General features: G+C 37.2%; 3 protein-coding genes across 3 annotated transcripts; 1 reads left to right on the plus strand and 2 right to left on the minus strand.

Moving 5' to 3' along the window:
• The first annotated feature begins 8,051 nt into the window (after positions 1-8,051).
• LOC103336099 (Exostosin family protein) lies at positions 8,052-10,701 on the plus strand. The gene is made up of 3 exons (XM_008239136.3): positions 8,052-8,792; positions 9,362-9,615; positions 10,032-10,701. Exons 1-3 carry the CDS (start codon positions 8,138-8,140, stop codon positions 10,581-10,583), a joined length of 1,461 nt encoding a protein of 486 aa, XP_008237358.2. The 5' UTR covers positions 8,052-8,137; the 3' UTR covers positions 10,584-10,701.
• A 252-nt stretch (positions 10,702-10,953) lies between these two features.
• Positions 10,954-11,848, minus strand: LOC103336098 (protein DMP2-like). The gene has a single exon (XM_008239135.2). The coding sequence runs from the start codon at positions 11,710-11,712 to the stop codon at positions 11,065-11,067; it is 648 nt and encodes a 215-aa protein (XP_008237357.2). The 5' UTR covers positions 11,713-11,848; the 3' UTR covers positions 10,954-11,064.
• A 679-nt stretch (positions 11,849-12,527) lies between these two features.
• FAB1D (FORMS APLOID AND BINUCLEATE CELLS 1A) lies at positions 12,528-21,103 on the minus strand. The gene is given in 15 exon segments (XM_008239134.2): positions 12,528-13,224; positions 13,562-13,828; positions 13,907-14,694; positions 14,697-15,366; positions 16,023-16,178; positions 16,326-16,417; positions 16,420-16,451; positions 16,856-17,187; positions 17,480-18,346; positions 18,782-19,120; positions 19,195-19,339; positions 19,922-20,342; positions 20,345-20,625; positions 20,719-20,749; positions 20,863-21,103. Coding segments are annotated over 15 exon segments (5,004 nt in total). The 3' UTR covers positions 12,528-12,882.
• Between the last annotated feature and the right edge of the window lie 1,515 nt (positions 21,104-22,618).

Here is a 22,618-nt window from a genome sequence, read left to right on the forward strand (position 1 = left end):
ATTTGACAGTAGCCAAACGTGCTAGTAGATGGTGGGGATCCAATCTTGGAGTTGCGGATGCAATGAGCTTTGATTCACCATTGTGTTTGAGTTTACAGCACCAACCTCAGAACACTTGAATTTGGCAAACAAAACCTTAGTGAAGGTGATAGCGTGCGACATGATGGCTAGATATTAGAAGAATGCTTGGAATAGGGCATGTGCTGGAAGGATGTTTGAAATAAGGCATGTGTTGGAAGAATGTTTGAAATAGGGCATGTGCTGGAAGGATGTTTGAAATAGAGCATGTGCTGAAAAATGTTTTAAATAAGGCATGTGCTGGAAGAATGTTTGAAATAAGGCATGTACTGGAAGGATGTTTGAAATAGAGCAGGAGGTGAAAAATGTTTTGTTTGATATGGAATAGGGCATGTGCTGGAAGAACGTGACTTGGCTTGGCATGATTTATTTTCTGGTTTTCTCTCATTCTCTTCTTTCTTCTTCTTCTTCAAGACCCAAACCCATGAGTATTGTGCATCAGTACATAAGTCATATTTCGGAAGCTCGGATTAGAAAAATCCTTGATGAAAGTTGCTCATCTACCCAAGTACTATAGCCTGTAAAATTTACTGAATTCTTTGAATATTTCTGATGCCTCAAAGCTGGTCTGCAACTTTTATGTTCATCCATGGCTGGTGAGTTTTTGTAGATTCTGCTTGGACATGTGTTTTTAATTTATGATGTTCGGATGATTGCACTTGCTTCACAAAATGTACTCGAAATTATGTTTTTGTATAACATATCCAAAATTGAAGATCATCCAACCATTGTAATGCTCTCTGCCTCCATTTTTTTTGAAGCATGTTCATGAGTTGATGTTGATGCCTTTGTTGCATGCTTGTTTTCTATGCTTGAATGCTTGAGTTCCTCTGTATTTCCTAGCATTTGTGAAAATCGAATTCTAAGGTTGAGCTTCTGGTTTAGGATTCTACCTTGGTGATAAACAAAAGTCATACAAGCTCACTTGGGTAATGCATGTCAAGTGTTTGTCAAAATATCTCAAAGTAGCTTGCTGACTTTTTTGAACTTTTGAAATGTTTCTTTTCGAATCTAAGTTGGAACTTTTGAGGCATGGAAATTGACTTCTCAATGGTTATGTTGGAATTGGTCTTGCGTCACTTAAAGCAAAAATGAATTTTAAGTGGAATTTCAAAGTAAGGGTTAAGCTGCTGGAGCTGTGCAATTCCTCCTGCATGGGCTATTTTAGGAATCTGTTTGACATGATTCCCTAGCTCTAAATTCAATGAAATTTTGGAAAAATGAGGCTTGGTATGTCTAGTTCTAATCTAGAAAGTTTGGGATTTGTTGGTTGTAAGCTTGATTTCTAGTGATTTTTCCAAATGTGGGATGTTTCAGCTAGAATGGTTGAAAAACTTGTGTATGAGTTTTACTTGGCATGTTGCTTTTGTTTGAGAATTTAGCATGTCCTTTCTTTTGGCATTGAGTGCTGACCTGGGCATTGCTAGAGCATGATTTTGAGCTATATTGTCGTGAGAGCGTGATGTCGTATGGTATTTTCGCAAGAGCATGAGTTCTTCAATTTACTTGAAATGCCTCAACTGCTTGGAATGCTTGAATTAAATGAAATTTCTTGGCATGTGGATTGGTATTACGCCCTGTGAATTTTGTCAAATGCTTGATAAATGAGTTTGCTTGCACTCTGAGAAAATTATGCTTCCAGCGCCTCCCTTTGTGTATGAGTACCTTTCCGGTGCCTGATTTTGGCTAACGTATTCTCTTGTTTAGAACCTCCAAAGCAAGAGAAATGTCATCTTCTTACTAATTTGCTAGGAACTTGATAGAATAGAGGTGATTTGCATAAGAAACTTTGAAGTGCATATGCTTGACTCCTTTTTTTTTTTTTTTTTTTTTTTATAAATATATATATATATATAGATTTTCTTGGCACGAAGCCCCAAGTATTTTGGAGTTTGCACGCATAGTTCACTCAATGGCATGAATGATGGTTTTGCCTAAGCCCCCAGCCCTCGTAGAAGATCTGATTTTGCTTGAGAATGGAGATCTAAGACACAAGCAAAAGGGACATGTCAGTAACCCTTATTATGCTTGTTATGCATAGTAGATAGCCAACAAAAGAAAAAAATAAGAATGAGGAAATGTTCTTATCTCTTTATTTTCTTTGGTTTATTACTTCTGGTCCTCTTCTTTGGAGGCGTTGGTGAAGATAACGGCCTGATCCCTAACAAAGTCGCCATTTTATGTAGGAGCTTTTTCATTCCGACTACTGATGGGCCTGGACTGCTGTAAAGAGCAAAATATATGAAATTGCCCATTGAGTCTAAGTTCAAGGATCATACCCCAAGAGTGATTCGAAAGGGTAGCTGAGCCTTAGGAAACACCTTGGTCTTCTTCACCAATGAAACCAACAGTCGCTTAAAGATAAATTCTTGGCTTGGCATGAGAAGCTTGTGGCATGGGAGCTGACCATTCATGAGTTTAGCATGAGAGAGAGAAAGAGCTGCGATTTTCTATGAGAAACATAGTTTTTAAGGCAAGGAGGAAGAGATTCTAAAGGGGTTCACTAGAGAGAGAGAGAGAGAGAGAGAGAGAGAGAGAGAGAGAGAGAGAGAGAGAGAGAGAGAGGAGAAGTGGGTGGTTTGAGCAATTTTACGGCAGACTAATAAAAGCTTGGTCAGACTTTGTAATGGCTTGATATAGGAGAAAAAAGGAAGTAATGGAGGAATAGGGCTCGAAATTGAGGTGTTCCGGGGATGAGAGGTGATACTTGCTCTCTCTGGATGTGGGTTTTGAGAGAGAGAGGAAGAAGATGGAATAAAAAGCATGAAATTGAAGGGTTCCAGAGGGGATGCTTGCCTTCGATTGATTGTCATGGTTGCTAAGAGGCTTGTAGCAACCAAGGTGAGTTGCTTTGCTTAGTAGGAAGTGGCTCCTTTTATAGGCACTGGAAACCTTAATTTTGTCAAGCCTCCCTCCCCATTTTCTTCACTTTCTTCCATTTAATATTGTTTGGTGAAATTTCCCTAGCATGAACCCATAGATACGTAGCTTTTTGGGGTTTCAAGGTCCTCAGGCAGCTGGACTCCTTCATGTGGGTGAGGCGCCACTCACTTTTGCTTCTTGTTTTCTCACCAAAGCTTGAAGAGGAAAGAATGGGTAAGGGTGCTAGTCAAAAAGGTGATCAGCACATGGGTTTGCTTGGTTTTGATGGGTTGGCTTCGATCTGGTTTTAACAGAGATGCTGGATATTTTCCACGATGCTGGGCTGGGCTATTGGTATTTTGTTTCTAGCAGCCTATAAGTTTGCTCAAGTTGCTGGAAACAGCCTATTTGATCAAGGTGCTAGATATTTTGGCTGATGTGGGATTTCTCCAAGTGTTTGCAAGCCATTGGATATTTTCCAAAGCTATTGGGCCACTCCTTCTCTCTCAAAACTTACCCATACGTTTGGGCTTAAGAAATGGGCTTGAGTTTTGGTGCTCCCAAGCAACCCAAAACTTCCACTTCTTGGCCTATCAATGGGCCTCGTGAATGCTAGTAACCATCCATAGCACAACCTACTCAACAAGCCCCAGACATTCACCTGGCTTGGGCCCACTTAAGCTGATAGCGTGGCGTGTTGCTTATTTGCTTGGCGTGGCATGTGTGCAAGCGTATATGACGAACTCTTGCATACCCAAGTTGGGTTTCTTCCCAAGTTAGGTGTCATATTGGGTTAGAAATATATTTGAGCCCAGCCTTGGATTTTTTGACCCTCAACAACTTTCACATTGACTTTGACAAAGTCACAAAATCATTCATTCTCTTCTTAATTTCCCAATCAATTCTTTTTCAGTGTGCGATCTTATAGGTTTTAATTAGCGAGGCAGTGGATATGAATAATACATTCTAAATCAAGTGTGAATTGTAGCCCTCCATACAATTCTCCCTATTAGCATAGACTAATTATAATTAGTCCTTACAAGGCTTCCACAAGCCATGAGTAACACCTGGCATATATGAAATTTTGAGAGATATGACACCAAATTTGAATGAGGTGGAGATTTTAATTTTTGCTACTTAATGGTTGATATCAATGTATGAGATGAAACATATAAGTGAAATGTTATAAACCAACTAATTGCATTTTGGTTCATTTCAAATCGAAATTACACTCTTTTTATGTGTGTAAAAATTGAACTAGACCGTGGTTTTGGTTCAAATATAAATTTTTACACACAAAATGAATATTGTCATGTTGATTCTATTTTTATTTACTTATCTTTTAATAATTCTTAAAAATAAAAAATAAAATTAACTCTACCTTTATGTGGGTGAAAATATTTTCTATTATAGATACTATAAATCAAACTCTTTCATTTTATGTCTTCTGATTTTACCTTTTAACTAATCAACTAAGTTCTAACTAGGGCTGGCAATGAGTCGTGTCGTGTCGGGTTCGTATCGTGTCGGGATAATAAACGTGTCAAGAATGCTCAACCCAAACCCAACCCATTTAATAAACGTGTCGTGTCGGGTTCGGGTCGTCTTTTATCTTGCGGTTTTTGAGTCGTGTAACGGGTTCATAAATAATAACATGCATGTTACGAAACTCACAACTGAAAAATGGGTTAGACAGGAGTTGACACGAAACGGGTTAGACAAGTATTATAGCGCGTTAGTGGGTTGACCCGAAACCTACCCGTTTATTAAACGGGTCAGAACGAGTTGACCTGAAATTTACCTGTTTTTTTTATCGTGCGGGTTGAACCTGCTAATTTCTCGTGCGGATTTCTAGTCGTGTATCGGGTCGTGTCTGAAATTGTCACCCCTAGTTCTAACCCAATATATAGAGTGAGTTGAGTCAAATTAAGTCCAATTTGGTAATAGGAAAGCAAAAATATTTTCTTAAATTTTTGCATGATGATAGCCTAAAGTAAAAATAAAGAAATAAACTTTAAATTATAGCTTTCACACATCAAATTCTGATTGCTATATATATATATGTATATATATATATATATGCAAAAAATTTCCTATGCAGATATCCAGACGTTATTATCTTGCAAACGTCATGTATTTTATACTATCCCTCCCTGCTTTCTATCTATTTACAATAGAATCTGCACAATACTAACTAACTAACTATATATATATATACAATTTTGCTCACATAACGATGACTTGATTTTAATTAAAATGTTGACACTGAAGGAGAAAAGTCAGATCAATCCAATGGTAATGCAGCTTTGATATGTATTATTGATAACTTAAATCCATGCGCAACAGCTTTTTGGTGTTTTTCTTTTCACACGCAAGTGGCAGCCTCAACTTTATTGATTATTGAATTAATTTAATATTTTATTAAATTGAAAAGGCCAGTAGCTGAGGGCAGCCTAAGAGGTTTACTTTAATTAATTGTTCAATGCCTCCATCTTCTCTACATCTTTTTGACATTGACATCCCCATCACATCAGACCATAACCATACAACTCAACTCATCCTTCCAAGTTCAAGTAAGTACTATTTTAATTTATTTTAGTTATTATTTTTACTCGTATTATAATATTTAATATCTTATTTTCGTTTCAAACCAAAAAATATCTTAATTGTGCTTGCTATTCCATATTGCCTATCATGATTTCTTGACCAAAGTTTTTCATTATACAGGCAGGCAATTGTTCATTTATTTTCTTAGTTTTTTTTCTTTGCTTCTTCTTTTAGAAATATTATTCTCTGATTTTTATGATTTTCCTTTTTATTGTTTTCATTGTAATCGTTTCATGAAGATGGATTACATGGCCCTAGAATTAGATGGTCATTCTGAAGGGGCTAGGCAATATAGATTAAATTCATATTCAGATTCGTGTGACAAAATCTACATGCCACAACTAAGAGATCACAAGCCAAAATCAGGCCAAGGATTTGAGTCATTAGATGATGCTCATGAGTTCTACAATAATTATGCCAAGGAAGCTAGTAGGAAGAGTAAAGAAACTAATGAAATCCTGTAAAATGAGTATGTGTGTTCTAAAGAAGGAGTGCCCGCTAAAGGAGTTGGTTAGAAAAAAAGGCGTAGAGGTATTACTTGAGAGGGTTGTAAGGCAAAGCTTGCTGTGGTGAAGTCGAAATTGGGAACCTATGTAGTCAGCCTATTTTTGGAGGTTCACAACCACTCATTAACAAGTCCTAAAAGAGTACACTTGTTAAGGTCTCATCGTACAGTTTCAAATTCTCATAATGTATAACCCAACTATTTTCAGCAGCAAATATGCCTACACATCAACAATTTAGCCTTCTTGAAATGTAAGTTGGGGGGATAGAAAATGTTGGATGTCTAGAGAAGGATATTTACAATAATGAAAGGAATTTGCGTAATGGGTTGAAGGGACATAATGTAGATATGTTGTATGAGCACTTATAGCTAGAGCACGAAAAGAATCCGTCCTTCACTTTTAAGATTGAAGCCTGATGAAGAAGATAGAAGTACTCATTGTTTTTGAGCTGACACAAAATCTAGGAAGGCGTACATATTTTTTGGCAATGTGGTTGTGTTTGATAGTACTTATAACACTAATCAGTATGGTATGATATTTGCACCATTTGTAGGGGTCAATAATCATGGTCAAACAACAGTGTTTGCTTGTTCATTCCTAAGTGATGAGACAACTAATTCTTTTCTTTGGCTATTTGAGCACTTTAAGAAAGCCACACCTAGAGGTTCCCCTAAAATGATTATTACTGATCAAGATCCAACAATGACAAAAGCCATCGTACAAGCTTTTTCAATATTGCAGTTGGCACATATTAGATAAATTCTTAGAAAGGTTATTCAAATATAGAGATTATTTTGAAGATTTTCGAAAATGCATATGCGAATCAGAAAGCACTGAAGAGTTTGACTCAAAGTGGATGAAGATTGTGGAAAAAAGTGAGTCATAAGATAATGACTGGTTACGGTCATTGTATGAAAAAGCATATTTGAATCATGTTTTTTCAGCCGGAATGACAAGTAGCCACCGAGAAGAAAGTTGCCATGCATTCTTCAAGAGATATGTTGATGCGATGATGCAAATTCAAATTTATCTGATACATAGGAGAGTTCTTTCTTCATAGGCAATATTGATGTATATATGTGTGTTAATTTATTGACAGGAAAATTGAAGTAACACATTTTGATATTTATTTTAACTCTAGCAAGTACCTGGAAGTACAAATATGGGCCGCATACTACAGTCATGAGTATAGGACATCTTGCACTTGAGTCAAGACTATGCGAATAAACATGAGGGCATGTGAATCTTTTAGGTTTTTTATATATAATTTTTCTTACAAAGATGAATTTTAACCAAAGAGATGCAAGGACAAGTAATTTTTAGAACTTTTATATTTCATGAGTTCTTTTACCTTTTTTTTTAATAATAAGGTATTATTTGCTTAAAGTATTTTTTCTTACTAGAGCATGTCAATTATAAAGAAAACATAGGTATCAAACAAACAGTGACAACTTGTTTCGAACAATCGCTCTATGCTATTTCGAAGATTCTCACGATACTTGCTAGACACGTGTACATGCGTTCCCAATGTATCCACCCATTTATTTTTTTATTCTTCTCTCTGTTGCGCCACTAATTAAGACCTACTAGTTAGTAATGGGGCTCTGTTGGAGATGCAATATGGTATAATAATGTTACTTTCTTTTTATACAAGAAAATTGGAGAAGTATGCATTCAAAACAATAATTCTTCTTCATCACTTGAACTACAAATTTCTCCGCACGATGCTCTAAAACTATATAATTATAATATCAATAAATAAATACACCTTTAATACTGTATAGCGTTCGTGACCACCGACGGGGTAGCTTTCAGACAGAGAGGAAGCTTCGAAACAGTGGTGATAATAATAATAATAAAATATTCGTCGGTCCCTACAAATCATGTCATTAGTGGTTATGAAGCTGTGCTTTGGTGGATATGTGCACATAAAAAATTAAAACTGATAATTAAATAGAAAACTAATACAATGAACAAAATAAAATCGGTTTTACCAAACTACCCTTTGCTCCATGTACAGTTAGTTCCCAACTGCAAAAGCAACCAAACCAGTCGGCCATTTTCGCAGCAGAGGAAACAGAGGCATGGCACTGAAGAGCACCGCTACAGCCACAGTTTCATCTTCATCCTCTTCACTGTGCTCTGTTTCTACTCTTTTCTTCGCCTTCACTCTCCTCTGCACTCTCTCTTTTTCTCTCTTCTTCCTCTTCAATCCTCTTTCTTCTCCTTCTTCCTCATCCTCGATTTACCAAAGCGCCTTTCACTCTCCCCAAAATTCTATCCAAGTCTTCGTCGCAGACCTCCCCAGATCCCTCAACTATGGCCTCCTCGACAAGTACTGGGCTTCCGGGCCCGATTCCCGGCTGGGTAGCGATGCCGACCACGAAATCCCGAAGACCCAATTGCCCCAAAGCCTTGAATTTCCGCCATATCCTGAGAATCCATTGATCAAACAATACAGTGCCGAGTACTGGATTTTGGGGGACCTGATGACCCCTCAGGCTCAGAGAACTGGGTCGTTTGCCCAGAGGGTTTTCAGTGCTGCCGAGGCAGACGTCGTTTTCGTGCCCTTTTTTGCGACTTTGAGCGCTGAATTGCAGCTGGCTACGGCTAAAGGAGCGTTCAGGAAGAAGGCTGGGAATGGGGACTATGAGAGGCAGAGGCAAGTAGTTGACTTTGTGAAGAACACCGAGGCTTGGAAAAGATCAGGTGGAAGAGACCATGTGTTTGTGCTTACTGGTATGTTGGTGTTTAAAAATTATTTTGGTTTTTGGTTGGGATTTGATATAGGATTGTGTTAATGGGTATTGAGTAATTTCTGGGATTGTTTGTTGGATTTAATGATCAGGTATTGGTTTTGATGTGATTGTTAATGTGGGATGCATGTTTCTTTTTTGTAGATGTAAATCATTTTGCAGTAACTTTGTTCTAGTGTTTGCAATGAATATATCTGCATGATCCATTCCACCCTTGGAATTTAGAAAGTTTGATTTTTTTAAGTTGTAGGGATGGGCTTAATTTTTTTCATAACTTATCTTCTTGGCTGTCATTTGATCAGTTTTAGGTAACTCGGAGTAAGATTAAAATGCTAATGTAAATGGTAAATGACTGGTTATGACTTGTTATACCATATGATGCATTGTGTTCATATATTTTTGCTATCATGTTACAGCGATATTTCGCTTTCCCTATTCCCAGAGGAGAAGATGGAGCAATTAAATGTTAAAAAGAAGTATAGTATATGCTATAGCAGCTTATGATTTAGTCTCTGGGTTGTCAGGTTGTGTAACTTGAAGCATTTTTGGCAGACCCAGTGGCAATGTGGCACGTTAGAGCAGAGATAGCCCCGGCGGTCCTCCTAGTTGTAGATTTTGGAGGGTGGTACAGGCTCGAATCCAAGTCATCGAATGGCAACTCGTCAGATGTGATTCAGCACACACAAGTTTCACTGCTCAAAGATGTCATTGTGCCCTACACCCATCTACTTCCTAGATTGCAACTGACAGAAAACAAGAAGCGGCAGACTCTACTTTATTTCAAAGGAGCTAAACATAGGCATCGGGTCAGTATGCAAGATTAGAATCTTATTTGTTGACTGGCAGTGCAATCTACTTTTGCATCTGAGATACTGTGAAATAATTTTCATTGACTTTGTTTTTTGACTGTAACTCATCAATTTGTGAATGGTACTTTCTTCCTTCAGTTCGTCAGTGAACTAACACGGTTTAGCTGCAATTTATCTAAAAATAGCTTGTTATATATTGTCTTGTCTGTATCAGACCCTTAAAGTTCCACCTGACATGCTTTCTGTATGCCCTAATAAATTTTTACATCTCATCTTAATCATCTTGTGGGTTGTCGTAAAGCTTAACAATCATTAGACATGCTTTATCTAATTGCATGATCACTCTATTTTTTATGAACCAAACTTGTTACATGTTATAATCCTTGTAACATAATTGAGTTTTCTGATAACAGGGAGGCTTAGTTCGAGAAAAATTGTGGGACTTGTTGGTTAATGAACCGGATGTTATTATGGAAGAAGGATTCCCTAACGCTACTGGGAGGGAGCAGTCCATAAAAGGGATGAGAACATCAAAGTTTTGCTTGCACCCAGCTGGGGACACTCCCACTTCATGCCGGCTTTTTGATGCCATTCAAAGTCTTTGTATACCTGTTATTGTCAGTGACAACATAGAGCTTCCTTTTGAAGGGATTGTAGATTATTCAGAATTTTCAGTTTTTGTGGCAGTTGATGATGCATTGAAACCACACTGGCTTGTGAGCCATCTTAGAACCTTTCCTAAAGAGCAAAGAGATAGATTTCATCGGAAAATGGCTCAGTTTCAGCCCCTGTTTGAGTATGACAATGGTCATCCTGGTGGCATCGGGCCAATTCCACCAGACGGTGCAGTGAACCACGTGTGGAAAAAGGTTTACCAGAAGCTGCCCATGATTAAGGAAGCAATCATTCGTGAAAGGAGAAAACCTCCTGGTGTATCAGTTCCACCACGCTGTCACTGTACTTGACTTTACGGTCCTATACTAATTCATGATTGTATTTTTTGTGTAATAGCTTTTGTCACAAAATTTTATTTGTATTCATTGGTTCCATATTTATTCATACAAGTTTATTCCCTCTGTTCAACTTCTTTCTCTTTCCTTTTTTGCCTATCTTTTTTGCTGATTAGTTGGTAGAATGCTGCCAGTTCTTACGTTTGTTTGAGAGCCCATGTAGAACACCAACTACAAGTTTACAATGTGTCACTCTTGTGCATGACTTAATCATAATAGTCACTGCATCTTTCAATTCTGTAAAGGTAAAGGTAAAGCTAGGAGTTGCTTATAGAGAGGTGATCTAAGTTTTAGTTAAATATGTACATTCTTGGCGAAGCAGCTCTCCCTAGCAAATAAAAGACGCAATTTCTCATTGTATATGAATTAATAGCACAACAAATTCTTTCTTTTCTAAAAATTATCAGCTCTCTCTTCAAAGGAAACACCATCCCTCTCAGTATCTAGAGTACAAAGCATCGCTAAGCAGCAAGAAAGGATAACCAATCCCTCTTCTCTTAGAAGGAAACAACACAAACAAAACACTAACAACAAACCCAACAAGAAGAGGAAGAGTGTTGGTCAGCCTCCTAGGCATTGCTGGATAATAGCAACCCATAACACCATAATGCGAAGCTGCAAATGTCAGAAACGCTATTAACGAAAGCAACGCATGGAAGAGATCAGCCCATCTCAGCCTATAATCAGATGGCACACACGGTATCTTCCGGCCACCATTGAAAGCCCATATGCCTCTAAACGTGGCCACTCCATAGTACAACCTGCCAGTTGCTGTTTTGAAGCTATCAGTGAATGTAAAGAAGATGCACGATGCTGATAAAAGAGCAATGAAGAAACCCATCATCCAGCGCTCGAAAGCGGTGCAGAAGCCATCATTGGTAAGGAGAGGGGCAAAAATGGTGAAGGAAAGAATGGTGGCTGTGGGCAAAAGAACATTGAGGCGGGCTGTGCCACTTAGTATTGCATTCAAAGCATACATGCAATATTGGGATTGGTCAGTGTCTTCGTCTTTGAAGCACAAGTAATCATCATCGTCATGTTCACTGCTATCAATCAGGTCTTGGATGATGGGGTTGTTTTCCATTATTTCTCAAGGAGGCAATTGCTGAGTCAAGCCAAGTTTGGAAGAGGAAAGCAAGTTTATTAGAATGAAAAAGTGGGAGGATTCTTTGTTCAAATGAAGGGAGGATTCTTTGTCCAAGTGAGCAGGACAAGCAATTCTATTTTTGTCCTAGTATTTCATTTCATGTGGGAAGGCTTCCTTTGTCAATGACAGTTAGGATTTTTACCCTCCCTTTGTATGAGGGAAAATAACTCGGAATATAACTAAAAGTCGAAAATTTAATAAGAGAAATTGACAATTCCCTTGTTTAGCAACTTAAGCCCGAAATTTATTAAATGACATGCAGAAAAAATCATGGAAATTGGAGCATCAAATTCCTAAGTTTAATTTCCACCAAAATATGCGACATTTCACAATTTCCATAATGCCATTTACAGAATTCGACATACATAAATCGAAACACTGAAATCTTCAACAGCTAGAAATCAAAATGATGGAAATCTAAATTTCCTCATTTTAGAATTATATGTAATTTTCAATTCCTCCATTTCCTTTTCTCACCCAACAAAAATATATCCATAATCACGGAGTTCTAGGTTTGGAGATTGAGAATGTAACAATTTCTAATTTCTGATTTTAAGTGGTTCTACAAGTCTTGGGAGTTCGAACATCGGAAAATTATCACAATTTCGAGATTGAAAACTCAGATTGCGAACTCAGTTCGATGCTGGTTTGCCCAACGTCTCAAGGTGCGCGCAGTGGCTAAGATTGATTGTTCAACGTGTGGGCAGACGTCCAAAGTCAATTACTGAGAATAAAACTGAAAAGACTAGGCATTGCATAAGATTTCATATAGCTTGTATTTATATGTGCACTTCCAGCACTGAACATCCAGGCGCAACATTTACACGTACAAGAAAGGATGCCATCCACAATAACGGCAACTTTTCATGATTCCGAAAGTTTTTGACCACCAAAACTCTATATTTCCTTAATGGGCTCTACAAAAGAATTTTACTTCTAGCTGCACACTGCGACCAATAGGCCTGAAACTATCCCCAGAAATTTGCTAAAAATTGCAGAATAACAGGGCAGAACTGAGATGATGAATTATTTACAGTATTTAAACCTGTTAAAAGAAGCAGCACTGACATTTGTAAATCAAAAGATGACGATACCGGTAAAAAGGACTTAGGAAGAAGAACTGTTTAGCCCGCCTTTCCTTCCAGTTTTTGATTCAGAAGAATCGTCCCTGACAGCACATTGATGACAAGCGTCAGACGATTCTGGTGAGCACCAATGATCTGGGATGCTCAAGAAGTGTTTAGACATGAATTTTCTGAATCTCCTCTTGTACTCTTTTGGAGAGATGACAGTTGGCAAGACATTCTTTGGTACAAGTGAGGACTTTACCCATGTCTCTAGTTGCTTGTCCCAAGTATACTGTCTAAGATAATCAATAATGCCACATACAAGCTCCCGGCGTTCAGCATCCACTCCCACAAGCAATGAATAATCCATAACATTGATTGACTGCAAATACAAGAACAAAAACATATCAGCTCATAGATATTTGGCGGATATTAGACTATAACTGCAGCCAATATATAAATATATAAACTCCTTTTTCATCATAAATTTGATGAACAGACAATAAAATAAAACCGAGAATGGAAGACTAAAAAGAGAAGAATTAAAAGTTATTATAGAACAGAAGATAACACTTCTAGAGAATCAGCAATGTCCTCTTGCCTTCTGTTGATAAAGGAATCTCAAACGATCAATCACAAACTATATGTATGTGCCTGAGCCTGACTAAGACATGTTTCCAGAACTTTAATCATAATGCAGAAAATATGTACAAACTCACATTGAGGAAGGTTGTGTCATTCCACACAGCCCGTTCTAATATACGCTTTGCGTTGTTACTAACATACAGTGGAGATGAGTTCATATCATTGACAAAGTTCTGATCCAAAAGAACATCTCCTGAACCATCAGTAGCAGAATTGAATCGAGCATGTAGAGCACCTTTAAGATCATACTGACGAATGATGTTCCGACCGAAGGTAAGATTTTCCATGACCATCAGATCATGCCTCATCTCTTTCCCACTTTTTGTCTGTTTCAGAACCACCTGCAAAAAATTAAAGAAATTGAGTATAAAGAATTAAACAAGCCCATTGATGACAAGGAATACTCAAAGGCAACAAACCTGATAAATCCCAAGAACTTTTGCAAGGCAAGTTTGATTTCCATTGTCAAATGACTCATTTACGTACTTGAAATAATCCTCAGCAAACTTTATAAATGACTCAAATTCTGTCTTCTTGATTTCTTTAATAATCAACCTGTCATCCAGTGTTTTAGCAAAAAAGGATTTGCTCTTCCCACCTTTAGCATCCCAGTTTCTACAACGGCTAAGGGAAGCAATATAATCAACTTCAGATTGGCAGCATCGATTCCTGAGATCACGAAATTGATTGGCATATGGACATATTACAGTGTATTTATCCTTGCCATGTGATTTTGAACCTCCTAGAGGGACTACTGGGTTCACAGTTCCTGGTGGAACCAGAGAATCCAACAAATTCAACCCATCAAAACTGGAGAAGCGTGACTCATCCAAAGAAATGCTTGCATTAGAATGGACTGAATCAGAATCTGAAGAACCATTAGAAGACCAATGTGAGGAAGTAATGGTGGGAATTCGAGTCAAACTGTGTAAATTCTCAAATTTTCTAGAAGCAATTCCACTCTCTCCCTTGCTACCGTCAGCAAGAACCTCTGTTTGAAGAGGTAGATCTTTCAATAAAGCCAGTGCACAAGCAATCATAGTGGACAGTTCTCCTTCATAATCTGACACAATATGATTATCAGTTCCTAGAGGAATGTGCAGCATTTGCCCTTCCTCTCTGATCAGTTGATGTGCTGTGGGTAAGTACTCTGCAGTATAACTACTAAGTGATTCAAACTTTGGCAAGTAAACTCTATGCAGATCTTCATGCCTATTTGTCGAATTTCAGAGAAAGGTACCCAAAACCAGTCATCTGAATTTTCCAAGTTGGATGATAGTGAATGGTGAGAAGTACCCTTCAGTGACAGATTTGAATCGACAATAGAGCTACAATCCCCATTTTCTGTCGAAATCTGAAAAGTTCTATCCACTTCTAGCTGATTATTCTCAGAATGACCCTTGGTGGAGCCATTGGTGCTCAGATTGGACCCCTGGCTAGACAATCTTTTTGGGCTTGAACCACCCACATTTGGTGTTTCAAAATCCTCAGCCATATTAGACACATCAAATGGATCAGCTCCTTTAGATGCTCGAACAGGACCTCCAACTAGAATGTCTTTGCTTGGAGATTCATCTGCATCTGAAGCTGTATCTAACTTAACATTTAAACTGGCACCACCATCAATGCATTTCTCACCTTTTTCCACAATTCCACCACTAGCAATGCCATCAATATCTGAATTCACCTTTTCTTGCACTACCTTCTCAGAAGCTCCAGAATGTATCATCAACGAATCTGGTGACAGTAACGAATGCAAGCGCCGATCCCAAATGCATGATTCAAGGATTAGTTCCCAAAGTACTCGGTTCAAGCTAAGGAGTTTGTAGGCGGCCTGGTCTGAGTTCCCATTCTTCCTAACAGCATTCTGAATGCTTACCTGTTTTTATAATTATGATTCGTTCAAAAAGGATAAAAACAAATTTCCTAATATTGAATACGATACAATTAATAAGAAAAATTCATTCTTCTGAAAAGTAGGACATTGAAAGGAAAAATTCAATGTCTAGGAGAAGAATGCCAAGCTAGACAAATAGAAACATTTGAAACGTCTATGCACTAAACATTTTTAAACAGTCTCATATTTAAGTTCCCATCCTTGCTACCAGTATTATTGAATGTTTCAAAAGAAAAAAATCTTTAAAATTCAGTTTTAAACAATGAAACAAATTGAAATTGATGCATCTGAAAAGTACAAAAGATTTGGAAAGGAAAACAAAAGTCTGCAACAAGAATGTCAAACTACACAAAACTATACTTTACAACAAAAAATAGTCCCTCAAACTGAGAAGATTTAAACCAAATAGCAGAGCTCAAACAAAGTAGGCAATTATTATGAAGCGATAAAATCTTTTCTCAGATCATAAAGGCATTGTGGTTTAGTTCATAACAAGCATTGCATTACAAAAAGTTGGCAAGTATTGGAAATATATTGTAACAAATGCATTCACATTCAAGTGAAAACAACCAACCAATCCTTTCTGCAAAACAAGCCATAAATTAACCCGCCCAAAAATATGTTCAGAGAAAAGTGACCTCAAATTCGGAACATTCTTGCTTTAGCATGTCTTCGATGTCAGAGAATTCTTTAAATGAGCCTCGAAGTTTCAAAGTCAAGCCATCAAATTGAGATCTAATCTTCTTTAGAGTGTTTGCAACCTCTGTGAACAATAGCATCACTTTCATGTACACCTAGATTGAAAAAAACAGGGTCACATCCAGTGCAAGGATGTAGGAAAGGGGAGGCAACAAACGCTAATGTATCTTCTACTAGGCAAAAGAAATATCAATGTATCATGGGAAATCAAAGAAGCAAGCAAAATCTGAAAAGAAACTTACATTTTGAGTTTCTTTCATAAGCCACCCTTGTCTAATTGAATTGCTGAATGGAAGCTTCAGAGGCGGCACAGACACAGTATAAGTTGTGACCAGGAATATTTGAACATAGCAACCATAGGGCCTAACCTGCAGAGTGCCCAAAACAGCATAATAAGGACATTTTAAAAAAAGTGTATAGCTTCATCTTTCCAGAGTCGATAAAATAGAAGATACGCTGAAATAGACTAATAGCTTCAAGCTACAATAATGTGTAATCCTTTCCCATGATCATTATTTTTGGACGAAAAAAACTTAACAAGAAAAAAGGATAAATATTGATCATTCTAATGCCATGTCAAAATGCATCAAAATCTAGGAAATGGTTTCCCATGCCCAAGATCGCTGCAAAACCTACCTTCTCCCATATGCATACTATCCTAAGTAGTCCTATGGAAATCCTTTTATGAATTAGAAGATTAGAAAATACACTACTTGAATAAGCAAACCCTGATATATGCCAAAAGTACCACTAGATGAGAGCTGAAAAATACCCAAAAAAGTAGAGAAAGTCCCTTTGCAACGAATGGCCGCAACTAGAAAACATATTAGACAAAGAGGGGTTTGAAAAAAAGAGCTCCAGGAAATTTCCAAATGACAGACCACGTGCAGCAGTGGAAATCAACACTCTTTTTGTACACTTTGAGACTCCATTCCTGGATTTACATTTACCACATCGACTCCACATCCAAAGTTTCCCATATGCTTCACCAGGCAAACGCTTTTCTCCAGGGAGCCGTTTAACTCGAATAGTAAGCTGCTTGTTATGATGTGCATAATAGTAGAAATGAGCGTCTGGCAGGTCACCACAATTGCACTGGCTTCTCTGCAGTGCACAAGTTTTATTCAGTTCCAACTTCAAGAAAATGCAATTTTAAAAAAATAGTTTGGAAAAAAAAAAAATCAAATCCCTTCATGTGACAGAACTGAAAGTCAATAATTCAATGTCTGAAAATATTAGATGTATTCAATAAACAAGACCAACAGAGAGGTGACACCAAAACATTCCTGAAAACAAATATATTAATCCCAATTCAACCTGACCCATTAAGGACATACCATACTAAGTGATAGGAGAATGAACAATATAATGCCCTGAAAATAAAGTTAGGAGAAACCTGAGTGAGTAAATTATCTTGTAGAAACTTCCCAATGGGAACATCAAAATTCTTGTAGAACATGATATGAGAAAAATGTCTCTGCTCACAAACAGTTCCTCTTAAAGCATTCTGGCTAGACATCAAAACCAAAATACTCTGAGAATCCAACACTGTGCTGATGTCCTTCTTACTTTGCATTTGATCTTCACTATTTCCACCATCTTCTTTCATCTCCGGAGAAGCTTCTGTGCATGTAAACGAAGCGTGGGTTTGTCCATTGAGTGACCTCTCTTCATCTGAACTACCTTTATCTTCAACATCACAAAGATCAATTGCCTCTGGAGATGTTGAAACAGAAACAGATCTTGTGATCTCGCCATTCGGTTCTCTTGCATTGAATCCAAAGTATGAAGAGAGGGACTGATAAGAAGATGCCAGAGGGAAACTCCCCCCTATAACTTTGCTTAGTGATGCTGAAAGGGACGAGAAGCCAGAAAATATGGCAGGATTGTATGGTTCATGAACTTCACATGTGGAATTGCCTTCACATTCCAAGTTAAAATTGTGGTAACATCCTTCATGGAATCCATTGGAAATGAGAATATCAACTGCATCTGACCCAGTTTCAGCACTAGTGTCCCTGTGCTGAGAAACACATGAAGTAACAGGTCCTAAATTAAGGGAAATTTTATCAGTGGGCAGCCCATTTGCTACTTCAGTGGACAAGACATTTGCTGCACTGGAAAATGGAAGCGTAGAGAACATTGCTCTCTGGTCAACAAGAAAAGCAGTCTCAAGTTTTAAATGATATGCCAGAATAACGGCACACTGCACTACGCACTTGATCTTCTTCAATTCATCACTCTGTGCTCCTTTCAGCAAAATCTGTAGTCATTCAAGTAGAATTCATTATTTCACACAAGATGCTAAGCAACCTATAAAAGTTTTCATTTATTAAGGCATTGGCCAAATCCTTCTCAAAAAAATTGAAGCATTTACAAATTAAAGATACACACACACAATCTATAGTGTCAGATAATAAAGCAAGTCCATGAAGCCCAGATGAAAAATGAATGGTCTTTGCACATTCGAAGTTCCAACCCAACAAAATTGATTGCAGAAGAACCATAGGAATAGAATAAGTAACAGGGCTCTGAAAAATCCTATATTAAAGAAGGCACATAAACTACATGTAAACAGAATATGAGATGAGATCATTATTATTTTAAAAAGAAGCTGTTCCTCCTTCGAAGAATAGATTACTACAAGACAACCCAACCAAAGAATAACAGTCTAAGATGGGGAGGATAATTAACTAACCGTACAGCCCAGGCGTGTAGGACAGCCCTCAATAAACATCAATGTTTTGCTTGGCACCTTTCCTCCACCAAAACCAGCATGTTCCTCTGTAAATTTTTCAATGTGAAAAGAGTCGCACTGTTTTAGCTTTTTGCTTGTCATTGTATCTGATGATAAAATTGGTGATCCAGTACAACGAGCAACTCTTTCTAGGCGATGGAGCTTCATGTCAAACACCAGTGTCATTCCTTTTGCAAGAATAGACTCCTGAATATCACGAGAAACAGTTTTTTCCACTAAAACGACATTTGGATGGCACAAATCTAACATTTCGATGACAAACTTCAGATATCCTTGTTCCTGTTTACAAGAAAATTGTGAGAACACGTAATTTTAATCTCTTGATATAAGGGCATACATTATGATCATGTTACCTGTTCCATTGAATCAAACGATGACAATCCACTTGAAGACTGACCAAGTACTCCCTTGATTAGCAACAACCTTGGATTCTTGTACTTGGTCGGCATATGCTTGTGTGCAGCATGCTTTTTGAAGACCAAACCTTTTACTAGTTGACTGCAATGGCATACATTGATTCAGGTTTCCAACTTCCAAGATGAGAAAAGTAAATGATTTTCTCAGAATCTGCTAACTAGAATCATTATTGAGGTGATTAGCTCTGTTGAATTGAATCTGGCAAGTCTTATAAATTGGTATAATAAAGAAAATATAACTTTTTATGTGGCGTTTCCACGAAACCAGGCAAGCATTAGCTTTATGTGCATCTAATGAGTTAAAAGAACAAAATCTAAATTATTTTTTAGGAAAATATCTATAATGGGAAGGTGAAATAATAGATTATAAGTTGTTGATGACAATTCAAATAGCTGAATCCTCATGCAACCTTGAGGAGAAAAAGCTTGTGTTCCATTTGCAAAAATTTGCAACTACTATTCTCTGAAGAAACAAATCCAAACATGCTTTCAACACAAATAAGATATCAAGAAAAGTGTGTCAGAGTATTTTTTTTATTTATTTTTGGAATCATCAAACATCAAATACCTATATTCAAAATATATATATAAATAAGTACAAGATGAAGAGAAAATTTTTAAAAATAAAAATAAAGAAGGGAAATCAGTGGCTTAATATTGTCACCTTTGGCTGCGAACACCAGTTGCAATGCACTTTACTTTCACGTAGCCATCTGGATCCATTGCTTTACCAACAACAGCATCAGGTTTCAAAAATGAAGCAGCTTCCCATGACAAAGAAGCAATAACGTCGACCCAACTTTCACCATCCTCCCCAGAAGAGGCCAGACCAACAGACTTAAGTAGCTGACAGACAAGGGCCTTAAACTTTCCATTAATTACTGCTTCTGTTGCTCTTTGTTTTTCTTCTTTAAACCTATCACTTCCACTTCCTTCATCTCTAGAATTACTCAAAGAACTTGGTTTGCCCCATTTCATGCCATCACCACACTCCTCATCGTCATCGTCATTGAAAGCCACGCTACCCTCCATGTCATCCTCTGGATCATTAGGCTCAGGGAGTTCCCATATCTGGGCATCCGTTCATCTTCTAAAGAATCTGAATTCTCAATTCCATCACTAAATGAACTAGAGTTTGTAGCAACATTATCTTTTGCTTCTTGGTCATTACTCGTCTCTATAATCTCAACATCTCTTACTGTATACCCATCACTACAACTACTACTTTCCTTCAGGTTGTTTTCCATCACCTTTTGTGATCTATCAAGTCCATTTACTTGATGTTCAAAGCTTGAGTTTTGCAATCGCCCATTAGGTTGACAACTGAGATTCTCTTGGCAAACACTGGTATTTTCTTCTTGATTAGCCCTAACAGAAATTAAAGTAAAATGTAATACATCAAGCAAGGTACCTAGAAAAAATTACTGTAACAGAAACAGATTTAAAAAGAAGGGTACATACCTATATGAGCTAACATCAACAGAAAACTCACCTAAAAGAGCAGAAGAAAAGACATATTATCAATACATAAGCACAGACTAAAATTTTGTTGATTCAAGATGGCAAACATGTATCATATAAAAAAAAATTATATGGGACACTTACTGCAGCTAGAGACACAACTGTCACTACTTGACAAGGAAGTCGTTGGACTGATCATTGTCATTGTATATAAAATCCCACTACCCTGCTAGATAGATTCTCGCTCCTGTTTCTCCACACAAAATTTGCAAGACTTAACGGGGCCTCCGGTGTCTAATTGTAATGATTTCAAATCCTCCTGCCTTTTTTTTCTGCCCTTGGATTGTGTCAATTCAGCAACACAGTAGTGACACATACTACACATCCGGTTCCAAAAGACAAAACCCACAAAAGAGTTGTAATTTAGTCACTGATTTGGTTCAAACAAAATTAAGAAGCAAAATAAAATCAATGTACAAGGAAAAACAGGAAAACCGCCATCGTCTTCGCTTGTTTGTAAACCTATTTTTAAATTAATCCCATACTGCCTCAACCAGCCTCACAAGTCTAAACAATTTTGAACATTAAAAATTAAGAGGCCAGGGTTCCTTTTTGGTTATCTAATATTTATCAAAAGAATTACTCAATACAGTTATTATTAACTACCTTTCTAAAAATCCAAACTAATCTCACTCAAACTGAATTAAATATTAAAATATATAGATCCATAAGAGACTCGACTGATAATCAGACTCCTAAGACAACAAAACAAGGTTGAGAACATAATAATTTGTCCAAAATAATATGAAAGTCCATGCGTTTAAAATAACAACCAAAGGACTATACAAGTTTAGATAGCTAGCAAACCAAGTCCCAAATACGCAAGCGCATGCACACTCAGAAAGAAAAACTAGTAAAGGTGACCGTATCTCAAACAAAGTTTCATGATGTAGAATCAAGAATAAAACTCGGTTATCAAATAACCCACATGCTACCAAAACCGAAGTCTAAGACAAAACATTCAAGCAAAATTTAAAACACATATATCCCAAAAATAAAATATATGCAAAACGAAAAATGTACAATTTTTCATTTTTTTTTTTATTTACCTTGAACCGAAACTGAAAACTGGGTTTTGTTCTATACAATTTTACATATAGAAGAAAACCGAGAAACAGTAACAGGTGAAGATGAATACCCATTTCTTGAATTCTAGCCTTTACCAAGAGAAACACCTCAAAGTGATTATCAACGAATCACAGGAAAGTTGATCAAAATTCAAGAAGCCCCATATGAGAGAAAAACACACAACCCCACAAAGTATTTAAAGTGAAGAGAGTGATCCACTAATTCGGATAAATTCATCAATCAAAATCCCAAGTTTCCACAATAAATTCTTGAAGATATGTGCCAACTGGACCAAGATCACACATGGAAAGTAAAGAAACAAAATTTTAAAAAAAACCTGCCATTTTCAGTACTCAAACAAACACAGAGAAGAAACAAAGAAAAACAAATGGTAGGGAAAGAAATTGATAACTTACTGTTAAAGCAATCCAAAGGAACAAAGATGGCTGTCTGTGACCTCCAAATAAATCCCAAGCATACTGGAAAATTTGCAGTATAATATTTTGCGTGTATTTGAAAACTAAAATTTAAAAGTTTATGAAGAAAGCAAAGAATTTTACAAGTAAGTGAAGAAGTTGGTGGTGCTGGGAGAGTCCACCGAAAGTCTCAGACACAAGAGGCGTAAGATATGGAGAGGGAAAAGGGAGAGGCTGTCAAAGAATGAAGCAGAATGAAAGAAAAAGAAACAATTGAATTTACAAGAAAGCTATTTCTAAAAGTGGGGCCCATCTAACAGTACTTCACTAGCTGTAAAAACTATATTTGATTCTTT

The sequence above is a fragment of the Prunus mume genome, linkage group LG6, assembly GCF_029339155.1.
Source record: "Prunus mume cultivar Tortuosa linkage group LG6, ASM2933915v1, whole genome shotgun sequence".
NCBI classification, from domain to species: Eukaryota; Viridiplantae; Streptophyta; class Magnoliopsida; order Rosales; family Rosaceae; genus Prunus; species Prunus mume.

Excerpts from the sequence above, each read along its gene's own strand:
- LOC103336099 (XM_008239136.3), top strand. The coding sequence starts at position 8,138 with ATGGCACTGAAGAGCACCGCTACAGCCACAGTTTCATCTTCATCCTCT. Across the intron at positions 8,793-9,361 it reads CCATGTGTTTGTGCTTACTG|ACCCAGTGGCAATGTGGCAC; the intron begins GTATGTTGGTGT and ends CATTTTTGGCAG. Across the intron at positions 9,616-10,031 it reads GAGCTAAACATAGGCATCGG|GGAGGCTTAGTTCGAGAAAA; the intron begins GTCAGTATGCAA and ends TTCTGATAACAG.
- LOC103336098 (XM_008239135.2), bottom strand. The coding sequence starts at position 11,712 with ATGGAAAACAACCCCATCATCCAAGACCTGATTGATAGCAGTGAACAT.